The sequence below is a fragment of the Ischnura elegans genome, chromosome 10 (assembly GCF_921293095.1).
Source record: "Ischnura elegans chromosome 10, ioIscEleg1.1, whole genome shotgun sequence".
NCBI lineage: Eukaryota > Metazoa > Arthropoda > Insecta > Odonata > Coenagrionidae > Ischnura > Ischnura elegans.
Window position 1 is genome coordinate 26,379,087 of NC_060255.1, and position 13,432 is coordinate 26,392,518.

At 35.4% G+C, this 13,432-nt stretch overlaps 1 protein-coding gene across 2 annotated transcripts in view; it reads left to right on the forward strand.

The window, feature by feature from the left end:
- Nucleotides 1-13,432, forward strand: part of LOC124167180 (CAD protein) — a 141,786-nt gene that overhangs the window by 14,722 nt on the left and 113,632 nt on the right. Inside the window, exons 2-9 of one of the 2 annotated variants that reach the window (XM_046545008.1) lie at nt 2,395-2,474; nt 2,744-2,871; nt 5,738-5,888; nt 7,033-7,312; nt 8,928-9,241; nt 11,050-11,235; nt 12,590-12,777; nt 13,321-13,370. In XM_046545008.1, coding sequence (XP_046400964.1) covers nt 2,757-2,871; nt 5,738-5,888; nt 7,033-7,312; nt 8,928-9,241; nt 11,050-11,235; nt 12,590-12,777; nt 13,321-13,370 — 1,284 coding nt within the window. In that variant the 5' untranslated portion in view covers nt 2,395-2,474; nt 2,744-2,756. The remainder of the gene's footprint in view (nt 1-2,394; nt 2,475-2,743; nt 2,872-5,737; nt 5,889-7,032; nt 7,313-8,927; nt 9,242-11,049; nt 11,236-12,589; nt 12,778-13,320; nt 13,371-13,432) is intronic. The other variant, XM_046545006.1, reaches the window with a different exon arrangement.

Sequence of the window (13,432 nt, forward strand, 5' to 3'; positions counted from 1 at the left end):
AAATGCATATGTTAGCAAACAATTATTGTTTATTTAATTTAAAAATGCCCTATAACCGATTAAAAACCAATATAATTCTTAATTATTTCAACTGGAGTGCTCTGTTGACTTTATAGTTGCCCACGTTGTTCAATTGTTATATGCGCACGGTAGTGAATTCGATAGAGCTGCTTTATTTCCACACAGCAAATTGGAAAGTACTGCTAATTGAAGTACATCCGTGATTTAAACGTCAATTACTTTATATCGAAGTTTAATTATCAACATTTGCCAAGTACGTTCTCCAACATATCAACATCGTTAAACTCAACTGATTTGGGCGTTACCTGTTGGGACGATGAAATGTTCATGATGAAGCAAAACTCAGAACTATTCCACAAACTTTTATTTTAACAGACAGGTTAGTCTTGATAATGACGGTATAAACGTCGAAACTAGTAGACTGTTACAATAAAAGTTTGTGGAATAGTACTGAGTTTTGTTTCACCATGAACATCGTTAAACTCCTTTTCGATTTTTTAATCATCATAAATCAACTATATAACGAACAAAATATATGGAACAAGTAAAGAGAGATGTGAAAGAGAAGAAATACGTAGGAGTGAAAAGATTAGCTGCTAGGAGAACTGAGTGGAGAGCTGCGTCAAACCAATCCTAGGATTGTTGACCAGTGATGATGATGAAATCAACTATTAACTACTTACATTCAAATCGCTAGCGCGATTACACTTCCATTATCATTTCAACATTAATTAGTTTCAATCCAAGATCACGACTTTTTGGCCATTCTCTACGATATAGTAAATATAATGACTGCAGCATCTCCCGGCGAGCATTAGCATAATGGATTACGTTATCACACATCGGAAAGTAATACAACACTTTCCCCATAACTTTACCATAATACGAGTACTTTATTATAATATTATCTATTGGCGAAGCGAAGTACTTAGCTTTGAACTGCATCCATTTTATGTTTTCGTTGTTTGTTATTGTTATTTCAAATACTCCGCAGACGACGCATTCTTGGACAGAGATGTGTCGAAGGATTTCATTGGCTCTTCAGATTTCTCAATGATACCAACCTCACGCGCTCGTACCTGTATGATACGCGCGATGACGGTGGCTTACATGATCGCGTGATACAGCGGAACGTGATAGGAGAACGTGATGGTCATCTCTCGCCGTCGTCGCTGTCACATTTACATAATCAGGGCGCAGGCTTCTAAAGTGCACCACTGTAAAAACCCAAGAAACCCAAAAAGAAAACCAAAATATCCCATTTGACAAAAAAGGGTCACTGCTACCTCAATGAATACCTACCTTTCCGCAAATGAAATTACACACAAAGTAGGCAAAGATAAAAGGGACAAGAACACCGATACCCCAACACGCCGCACTTATTCCTTGGGGTCAAAGCGAAATGCAGCACTTGCCGATGGAAGGGTAGGGGTGCCACCCAAGGTTGTCAGTAGCTACAGAGGACTTTTCTTCCTCAAGACATTAAGTGAACCTTTTTTCCATTTAGCAGTTGATTTTTGAAATAACAAAACCACTTAGCAGTACACTGGAAAAATACCAGGGGCAAAATATTACGGATTCACACATACAAAACCAATAAAATAGCAGGACATAATATTACGTCCATGGCACGCAAAGTGTTAATGATTAATTTATTGATAAGTTTTTGTAAAAATAGTATTATATAATTGAAACAACCTAATGTGCAAACCTTAATGTAAGAACCAACCATTGTCAACGGATTTTATTAGATTGGTACAGTGCAACCTCGATATAACGACACCCCACGGTGCACTAATAAACACTCGTTATAGCGATTTGTCGCTTTACCGGAGGTGGAGCAAATAATAGCCAATATACCTCTTGCGAACAGATATACAGGAACAGGAGTGGTGCGGCGACAGATAAACATCTATCCGATAAACGTAAGCATAAATCCAGACGAAAGGCGATGTTTTTTTTGCATCACTAAATTTCCTTACTCAAACAATGACTAACTATTCAAACAATTTATAAGCGCCGCACTGAATAAAAATCATGCAAAGCATTGTTTCGTCAATCATTATATTTATCGAAAGACAGTTTACCACATAAATTTGAGACTGAGCACTCCATTAACTTCATTTCTAACAGATCGCTAGCAATTACAGAGGTTAAGGAGTCTTGATGAAAGTCTTCCGGCGGTGAAACCCTCGCTATGGCGAAAGCCAACACCGAAAGGGTCTCGTAAAAACGAATTTTTTAACACGCTTATTATAGGGTCAATTGACGGTGCATCGGCTATCTCTCGTAATAGCGGGGGTGTCGCTATAGCCCGTACTCGCTTTAACGAGGTTCCACTGTATTATCTCGGAACCTTTCTTTTTTTTATAGATATCACTTGGAAATACAAGTGGAGCCAAATGAAATTAGGGTCGTAAGGAATCCCTCCCACAATATATTAAAGTTACTAGGTATGTGGTGCAAGTTATATTTATAATATTTAATGAATTTTTTAGTTAAAAGCTACCCATTTTGCCAAGAAATTATCAAATTTCTGTCCATCGAACCAGAATATTCATTTTTTATTTAATCCTGGATGTTTCATGAGTGTGGGTGAATTGATTCAGTCGGTAATTATAGAAAAAGTTTTCTGTGGTTTTCCAGTTATTAGGGCTGGAAGGTTGCTTTAATTGCAATTAAATACTTGTCACTGTATTGTAAGAACTCTTTTCTTCGTTAGTTAAAGAATCAAGATGGTCTCCTCAAGTCAAGATGAAGATGTGCCTGGAGCTCTAGTTCTTCAGGATGGGTCTGTTATCCGTGGTTTTATGTTTGGAGCCATTGACAAAGTTGCTGAAGGGGAAGTTGGTGAGTATATGTTTGATAGTTGAATTTGCTAGCTTATAATTTTGAATTTAATTTTTGTGACCTCTGAGTTCATATTTGCTTCAGAAAATGTTTCTAATTGTGATTGTTACTTCATTTTAATCCTAATGCCAACAGTCCTCTTTCTCAAGGTTTATGTAGGAGTAGAATCTCTCCACCACAAAATTATATTATTGTAAGCTTTTGGAAGCAGGAGCATTCTTCATATAGCATTCGCACAAACTGAGGATCATTCCTAAATTTAATATCACTAATTCATGAGATAGGCAATTTCTCTGCTAAGTGTCTAAATACCCCAAAGGGGTGGATTAAGAGGGGGAGGAAGGTTGGCCTCCCCCATAATTCCTATAAAATTAGAAAAGATGTTATCATTGCGGTGGCTCTCAAATGCAAGTTTTTATTTCACCAGCTCAACAATGTTAACATGAGAACGACAGAGTGAGCCATTTTGGCTTTGGCATGCTGTCGTTTTAGGAAAAATATCGTTTATATCCTAAAAACATTCACATGGCAGATACCTGACTGCACTTACCTAAAGATCTTTAAAGTGGATGAAAAGTCTCAAGAGGCAAAATTCTTCTTCCTTCCAGGATTAGGCTTCTAAGCCTGTTCCAGCTCCACATTACCATCTTTCTCTTGGTCTTCCAATACTTCTCTTGCCATTTGGTTGATGTTCCATTGCTTTTTTTTAGAATTCTTTCATTTGGCATTCGAAGTATATGTTCCTTCCATCTGTGTTTATAGTCTTGTAATTTATCAGTGACTGCCTGGACACCCAGTTAATTTCTTATTCGAGTGTTTCTTAATTAATCCAATCTTATGCAGCCTTTCACTAATCTTAAAAATTTCATTTCCCATGATTCAATCTGCCTTAATTCATTCTTTTTTGGTATCCAACATTCTGACGTGAGATTATATTAGGGACTGCCATCACTTATTAAAATTTTGTTTCTTTTCTCGTTTTGTTTTTTAGAGTTCTTCTAATTCTGCCACATATTCTCGGGAAATTATTAACTTTATTTATAATATCATTGTCCTCGTTATATATTATATGGTAAGGTTCTTTAGCTCATAAGCTTCACAGAGGCGAAAAATATTTAAATAAATTGGTGAATAGAGTGAAGGAGCAAATTTCACAGGCTCAAACCGTTGTTCTAGTGTTAAAAGATAATTGAAGAAAATCTGCTTGTCTATGCAGGCACAGTATCATTATAATGCACACTGTAGTGCTGCCTAGGAATTTTGAATAACTTGGCCATCAATAAGTCAGCCAATTGGTGAAGGACTTAGTTCTTGACTGTATAAGGTAGGGTGAGGAACCAGATGGACCACTAATGAAGCAAATCTGGCATTTCTTGTTCATGTAAGGTGACTAGGTCAGCATGGATAAGTTTTCATTGATTAATTTAGAATTCGAGATGATTTCGTCAAAAAAATACTCAGAAGAAGAAGCATTCACCTTGCCTGCAATTTGAACCCGGATTTCCCAATTTATAGTGGAGTGCGTTAGCCAGTTAAGCTACCAAGGTGGAAATAAACTGGCTAAAGGACTTTACCATAAATCGGGAGATTCTGGTTCGAATCCAGGTTGAGATTTCATGTGGTTCAGTTTTCCATTGTGGATAATACACCTGCAAAATGTGAATGATATAAGTGTGTAGTATTGAACAAATGTTCCTTGTCAGCTGCATCTTTTTTTTTGTTTGTTTGTTCAGTTTGATCTGATATTCATGATGGTTTTTCTGTATCGCTATTACTTTCCTTGTACCTGAACTGTGCACTAGCAGTGCCTCCTCCATGTTTGTTGATGGTCTTTTTTTTTATATACATACAGTGATATAAAATCTCTTGATTTCATTTGGTTTTATATTATGTGATTGTTTTGCTACCTGAATAGTATCCATATCCCCCTTGCCACTGTATTGATGCTTTGTACAAATTTATAGTTTGACTTTTTAAAGTTCACAATTTGTTATAAATTTGGGTTAAAAAATCTTCTGATTGAATTACTAAATATATAAAATCCACTAGTACATTTCTTCTTTCATTGGAGCCAGTCATTCACGAATGTTTTTCCATGAATTTCATTGTTCCGAGTTATAACTGCATTAAAAGTCATTTTTATCTAGCATTATCATGTGTAGAACAGAACGTAACCTGTGGTAATGTTTATATGTGATTTAATTCCTCTTAGAATTTGACATATTTTGGTTTGAAGTTAAACATATAGCAATATGAGCTTATTAATTCAGTCTACTACTACTACTTAATGAAAACATTTTACCTAACTTATGGCATTTTCAAAAGTGCCAATAATCGAGGTAACTTGATTTCAAGTTTACTTGATGGTGCAGGATAACAATCTCGTTAGACAATTTATGAACTAACTCCAACGAGGAGACATCTAATGGTCTTTGTTACATTAATGCCTTCGATACCATTGCTACTTACGGAAATTCAATGCTCATATTTTTAGGATGGCTGTTAAATGACTTTCCTGTTGGACATAGTTAAGTAATCTGTAATTACATATGTATTACAGTGCCTTCCATCATCAAGTTGATTATTAGCACTACCAAATACATCCATAGAAAATTATTTGGTTAAGTTTTTGCTTGGTCAACTTTGTTTTATTTATGTTTTAATTAAGTTTTCCATGGAAAACCTCTAACATTTCTTCCAAATTTTTCTTCACTGTAATTCAAGAAATCATAATTCAGATACATAATGTTCCTAATGATTGAAGCAGGACACCAAATGTTGTCTTGGGGATAATTTGGTATGTCACCGATATGTAAAAATTTTTATTAGATAGAATAATTCGTTTTTACGATAATTTTACATTCAGTTTTTCAGACTGGCATGGTGGGGTACCCCGAGTCCTTAACTGACCCATCATATCAAGCTCAGCTCCTTGTGCTAACCTATCCCCTTGTGGGAAATTATGGAGTCCCTAGACTACAGGACAAGGATATGAAGGACGAGTATGGAATACCAAGGTAAATGAGTTCAAAAATTTGAAACATGGTGATTTATACCAGAAAATTGTGATAAAAATATTCTCTGAATTGGTTTCAATTTTTTTCCATCATTTTTTGCTATGCCAAGGGTGCATAATTGTGTGTGTGTGGAACGGCTTCTTTATATGGAGACGTATCCTGTGGTTGCTACAACCCACCAAATACGTACGTGCAATGCTGGTTGCATAACATTCTTGATTAGTCCCAATTTTCATTGGAATTTTTAGTGTGCTCTTGCCATCGTTTTCAGTGTTTTGAGATATTCAAGAAGTAATCCAAGTCATGTGTTTTAAGAGCGCAAATTATTTCCATTTTGGCTTATTGATTGGTTAATTTAGGTCTTCCACTGGAAAAAATTACTTGCTAAGAAACATGTTTGTATTTCGTATTTTAGCAGATAAATGCTGTTTTGCTGGTTAGTATTTCTACATTTTTATGGGCTGCCATGTTATTTCAATTTGACAAATGGTCTTTACTTTCTCGCTATCGAAGTGCTCCTCAACTACCTCAGGGGAAACTTAATTTCATTGACTTAATCTGCCAGTGTTAAATGATGTAAATACTGCCAATGAAGAGTGTGTTTATATTCTATTTAAGAAAATATTTAAAAATTTTTAAACATCTGATTCAAACAAAAGTTGATAAACTTTTCCAAAATATCCTTCATAAGTAAAATAGCTTTCTTTTATAAGCATGCAAAAAAAACCCTTCTATCAAAGGATATCCAATGATCCGACAGCTGAAATGAAGGATCCGGTCCATTTTTTGGATCTGAAAAATCCACATGTTAATCTCTAGCATTAATGAAATGATTTCCATATTGTTACATTTAATGAGTCAATGATGGAGTTTTATGGAATTGCTTGCATCAAAATTAATGCCCTTATGGAATTCGGAAATAATTTGGTTGTATTTAGAATTATTTTTAGAATTATACTGCATTTACTCAAATTTTATTGAATTTATTGTACCTGTAGGCCAGCAGTATCCATAATCATGCATCTCTGGAGTCCTGAAGGAGCTGGATTAGATACTCTACTCTGTGTTCTCAGAAGAAATGGCTATGTTTTTATTTACGATAATTTTAAAATCATTAATGCTTGTTCTTCTTGATTCGTGTTAGGTGGTTTGAAGCCTCAAAAATCCATGCTTATGGCTTAATTGTTGGAGAGTGCTGCAAGTGGCCTAGTCACTGGAATTTTCCTACTCTTCTATCACATTGGTTGCACTCGGAGGGTGTACCAGCATTACAAGGGGTAGATACAAGGCATCTGACTAGACTTATTGTCAGCGCTGGAAAGACAGTGCTAGGAAGAATTCTTCCACGAGCACCAACCGACATCATCCACACACCAATAAAGGATCCAAACCAACGTAATCTTGTTGCCGAGGTTTCAACTAAGGTTTGTTGTAATAATTTTAACATGAAACGGTGATCAAATGTCTTCAAGACTTATTTTCAAAGGTATAAGTCTTTAGAAAAAGGTAGAAAAAGAAATCATTTTTGACCTAGAGACCTTTTTGTTAGCTGCTAAACCTATTTTCATTTTATCACCCTTGTCTAACTAGCCATTTCTTCTACTTGTGTTTATAAATATTTTTAGAATTATACTGAATTTATTCAAATTTTATTGAATTTATCAGTAGTTTAATGACCTTGTAAAAAACATTACAGACCTTATGCATACTGGATAATACCACTGTACTTGTAGGCCAGCAGTATCTATAATCATGCATCTCTTGGGTCCTGAAGGTGCAGATTAAAGATACTGAGCTAAAGTGGTACTGAAATGGCCGTGAAACATTTCTTCTCATTGGGGAAAAATAAAAAGTCCCTGATGATATGGTGAATGTTATAAAAATAGGGACTTTTGTGCCTTAATTTGGGCCATAGAAACTGCACAGGGGTGCATCTGTGCATTATCGTAATTAAAGAGGATTTTATTCTGTTTCAAATGAGAACATTTTTCCATGATTTTGCTTAACCAGTCCAATTACAACACATACTCTCATTTTCCCTTTCCTATATTTTTGCCCTTCTCTAAGTTATAGATTTAGGTTATTCGCATGCATCTCAAATCAAAAGACCGTGGCCATAACCTTGCTGGCTAATCTTTTCCAGTGCCTCTCTAATTCATCTTAAAAATGTACTTTTTTGGCTATTATTTTGTCACTTGAGTTTAGTGGCAACATGATAGCCTAAGTGCTGAAACAGCCTCAGAGTTGACCTCGTGATTGTATTTATTCTCCAATGGCAACCAACGTGGCACCCATCTTACTGACATTATTTTCACATCTATTTTTCCTTCAGAATTAGTGTGGCTATGCGCTGTGATATGTGTCTAGCCTCAACTATTTGGTGCACTTTAATTTGTTGATTAATTATAACCGTATTGTGGATTTTATCTTATGTACATAGTATCGTATCATTGGGTACTTCCTCATGACATCCAGAACTGTGGTTATCTTTTTTTGGATGCTCGGCCACATTTAAACTTATTCACTCCATTGTAAATGGTTGAAAACATAGGACCACATGTGCCTTGAACTCCATTCAACTCAAGCTTTGATTTATTTTGGCTTCAACCTTGTTAAAAGTGTGTTTTATCACTACTTAAAATTTGCATCCATTTTTATTTACAAATGAAAGTTGTTTTATTCAATTGACCATAATGGTGGAACTATGCACGTGATACAGCTGAAACTGTAACAATTGTTATGGGTGCTGCTAGCTAGGAAAAATTCATTTTCGATATTATGCTGATAATCTACAGGAAATTCTAAGAATTTGTTGAATAACCCTTGAAGGTTAAATGGCAATTTTTGTGTGGCTTTTGTTAAATTTAATGATATTGTTGGTGTTGTGAGTTCTCAATCACAACTCACTTTATTTTGGGAAACATTACGGTTTTCATATGTTACAGATAATATGATTTATCCAACAATGGAATTTAGTTCTTATGATATGTTAGTATTATTGAGGCCTTGATGGTTTTTTTATGCTCAATAATTATTTAGGAAATGAAGACCTTCAATGAAAATGGCTCCCCTCGTATTTTGGCTGTCGACCTCGGCTTGAAATTTGCACAGTTGAGATGTCTGTGTCGTCGTGGTGCCAGAGTAGACCTAGTGCCATGGGATGCAAACCTATGTGACCTCATTAAAGACTATGATGGGCTATTCCTTAGCAATGGACCTGGGGATCCTCGAGATCTTGGGGCTGTGGTGAACAACTTGGCCCAGCTGTATTCTAAAAATGTTCCTATTTTTGGGATATGCATGGGTCATCAAGTGATGGCCCTAGCTGCTGGTTGTAAAATATACAAGATGCCGTGAGTGAATACATTTCATTACTTTTTTTCTCAGTTGTATGTTGCCTGCTTTTGTATTATTTTCTGAAAGAGTGGTCAATGATATGGATAGCTTTGTCTATAGTAAGTTCCATACATGAAAGAGGATTGAAAATCATTGAGATTATCTCATTATATCAACATGATACTTAACTTCATCCTGTGTGTGTAAAGAAAGTTTTTTTGGCAAAAGCATTGTATCCTCAGAATTGTTTCTCTGTACTAACCTCTGGCAGTCTTAGTCCAAGATGCTGAGGATACATTTTTTATGGTATTTTAGTTGTGGGAATGAATTTAAAGAATTTCATAGTAAAATGAGTACAATAATTGCTATCTAAGGTTTTATATTTAGTTTTATATTCTAGTTCTTGGTGAAAATTGATATTGTAAATCGACATGCATTCATTATTAGCCAGCCTAAGTTTTAAAGTGAAACATCATTTGCTGTTTTCACGGTGAAGAAATGCACGAAGCAATGGAGTGACAGCCCCTATGAAAAAATTGTATACACCTGTTTCAAAATTTTATACAAGTGTATAAAAAGTTCATAAAATGTATAAGATTTATAGGATTATATAATTTTTTCATAGGGGAGTAGACTCTAGTTTGTATGAACCACTTCATTGCAAAGCTTTTATATTACGAAGGAAAGTCATGGTCCCGACCAAAGGAGTATGTTAGCGTACAGTTTAAGAAACAATATTATGAAATTTTTGTTACATCAATGCTAGTCATGGTAACTATCACAGTGAATGTAAGTGAACCATGTAGTTGGCAGTAGTCAGGGTTCCCACTCAACCGTGAAAACCTTAAAAACCGTGAATAAGCTGTGAATTTCCTCTACCGTGAAAAAACCTGGAAATAGCCGTGGATTTCATCATAAAACCTTAAAAATCTCTCAAACTTGATTGTAGAGCTATGATAGACAGGTTAAAAGGAAAAAAAAATGATATTTCAATCATGTTTCAAGGTCATTCACGTGCTGGCACTGTCCACGCATTTACCTGCACAGGTGTATTTGAAAGCGCAAATATTAATTGGTCCGTGTGCCATGACAGCACATTGACCTTAAGCCTGCGATTGGAAGACGTTAACCCTGGCAAAAAATCAGGCACTTCTTCACTTCCCTGCCACCCTGCTCTCATGATTTTCAGACTCACACCCTTTTAGCTGGACATGAATTTTGCTAACAATATGTGACGTCATGAGAGATAGCACTTTCGTTTCTGCGTCTGCATTCAAGGCATCTGTCGCGTTTGTTACATTTTCAGTTAACGTGCGGCCGATGATTGTTACATGATCAATATTTCTGCCTAAAATGCCTTATCTACAAACCGTGAATTTGATGACATTTAGACCGTGAAAACCTGGAACAAACCGTGAATTTTATAATGTAGTTAGAGTGAGAACCCTGGTAGTGACTGTAAAATACTGTATATATCTGACTATAGTCGCCCTTTTTTGTTTAAAAATGCCTGTGGTAAAGTAAAGTGGGGACTGTATTCTTTAGCATTTTTTCAATTTTTTCCCAAAATTGAAGCCTCAAAATTAGTGGGGAGGGGGAGAAATATGGTAAGTTTGCATTGGTCATTTTGAATGGAAGTATGAAGCATGTAAAATTGTCAAATTGAAGTTATTATGTGCCAAATATTTTTTTGCTTTTGTTTATTTAAATTGTGCAAATTCCTGAAGTGCAGTATCAACAATTTAAGAGGAAGAAATGGGAGTGAGGCAAAAGTGTTAGCTTTTTTATGTTTTGCTGCCCTCTAAATAATGATTTTTTTATGTAGGTATGGAAATCGTGGTCATAACCAGCCGTGTGTACATGAGGGTACTGGTCTATGTTCTATGACGTCTCAGAATCATGGATATGCCGTCTCAGCAGACAAATTACCTGATGGATGGATGCCACTTTTTACTAATGCTAATGACCTTTCAAATGAGGGTTTGGTTCATGCATCCAAACCATATTTCAGGTGAGTACATTTTGGTAACTAACTTATGTATGTAATTTTATCTTATCTAAATGTAGTAGGTCAGCCTCTAAATGCCCGATTAATTTTATACCTTTTAGTGTCTTATTATCATTTTTCCATAAAGGCCTCTCTGAAGAGTTGTTAGTTTTCTGCTGGATCATGGCGAGGAAATTAATTACTACGGTTTTATGCTATTTATGGTAAACTCTTTACTAAATGAACCAGAATAATGCAAAGTTTTAATGATACAAAGTAAAACTGTCGGCCTGGAGGAAAAGCCTCTGCATTTGCAACTTTGCAGTGTATTTAGCAAAGTTTCAAAAATAAATCTTTTTTTTAGTTGTGAACCTCGGCCTCTGTCACAAGAAAGAAATAATATTCATTATTATGATCAAGGATGAAGAACTCGACTATGAAACTATTAATTATGACATATTTAAGATGGCTTTTAAAAAAATTCTTTAACAGTATGTTGCATTGGATAGAAAGACTGGAAGATCAAAGTTACATGGAATTGACTGATAGTGGAATAGGGCATATGTGGGGAATCTGCCACATAAAATGGATCTTCCCCACTATCTTAAGTGAGATATCTTCAAGTCATTTGTGCCCAAATGAAATTTGCTATCCTATTTTTGCTGGTAAACTTGAAAATTCTGTCTCATTCACTTGAAAATAATTCTATAACATCAAAAACATGAATGCCCTTCCTGGGTCATTTCTTGCATAAGGTCCTATTTAGGCTGTGGGTGTGCAAACTTTTTTGGGAAGGGTGTGCGGATAGGCTGCATTGTTACTTTGGCGTCATATCAGGGCTTACAAAATTTTCATCCCTTGGATGTTAACTCTTTTTCAATGGCAATTAATAATTTTTGTTCTGATATATTTTTTGTACTTGACCATGGGTTCTAAAATTCTTGAAATTATGTAATTTGACATAAAGAAGTACAGATTTTTTGGTCTCAATAACTTGGTATTAGCAAAAGTTTACACAAGTCCACTAATCCATCATCATAATTGCCTGCAAAAGCATGTAGATTTTTTATATTGTAAAATATTGGTTAGGTGATTTGGAATCAAACCTATCTAACCTCTCATAACAGTAAAACAATTTTACATAGTAAATTTTAATTCATATCTTAATGCTGGAAAAGTGAAAGTATCCATCCAATGTTTTAATTATCATCATAAGCAAGGGCATGGGTGATATGGCAGTCATGAAGTTAGTAATGGAAGTGTCTGATAGTTTCCTTTCTTTTATGTCCTTGTTTCCTATGGAAATATAATTTTGTGTAATATGTTATGGATTTCAAATTTTGTGATTCTAATTGGTTCTTTGGTGAATTTTTTTCAGTGTTCAATTCCATCCTGAGCATTGCTCTGGCCCTGATGATCTGGAGTTCTTGTTTGATGTTTTCTTGGATGTTGTGAAGACAAAACCAGCAAAACCTCTCCCATCTGTGATAAAAGAAGCGATTCTATCTCGTCAAGCTCCAATTTCTTTGCCCATGCCATCAGAGTACAGAAGGATTTCTAAAGCAGGCATGTTTCGAAACTTAAGATTGAAATAGTTGAATTATGATAACTCTTGTGAATTTGTTTTGACTTTGAACCCTTTGTTTACATTGAGCAAAAAATCCACCGAAAAATAATCATTCGACTTGACCAGGATTCAAACCCAGATCTCCTTATTTCCGGGTGAGTGCTTTTGCCAATTAAGCTACTGTGGCATTTTTCTCCCCTGTGGAAATTTGATGACTATAATAGACAAGGTGATACGTACTGTTGAGCATGCAAATATAAATTTTGCATGAGCTAAAAGCCCAAATTGCATGAGCTAAAAGCCCAAATTGCATGAGCTAAAAGCCCAAATTGCATGAGCTAAAAGCCCAAATTCCTCAAATTTCCACAGGAGAGTAATACCTTGGTAGCTTTAATTGGGGGGATCCAGGTTTGAATCACGGTCAAGGCGAATGATTTTTTTTCCTGGATTTTTCACACAATTTGTGCATTGCAGGTGGCTCTGTAAAGTTTTCACCGTGGCTAGTCCTGGTTTACTTAAATTCCTTTGTTTTCATTTTAAAGGTCCTGAAGACGATGGCCCTTTTGTTGAGATACCCAAAAAACCTAGGAAGGTAACCTAATATTTTGAGCTGATTTTCCTTTTTTGCCTTTGGATGTCAATTTTATTATTCCC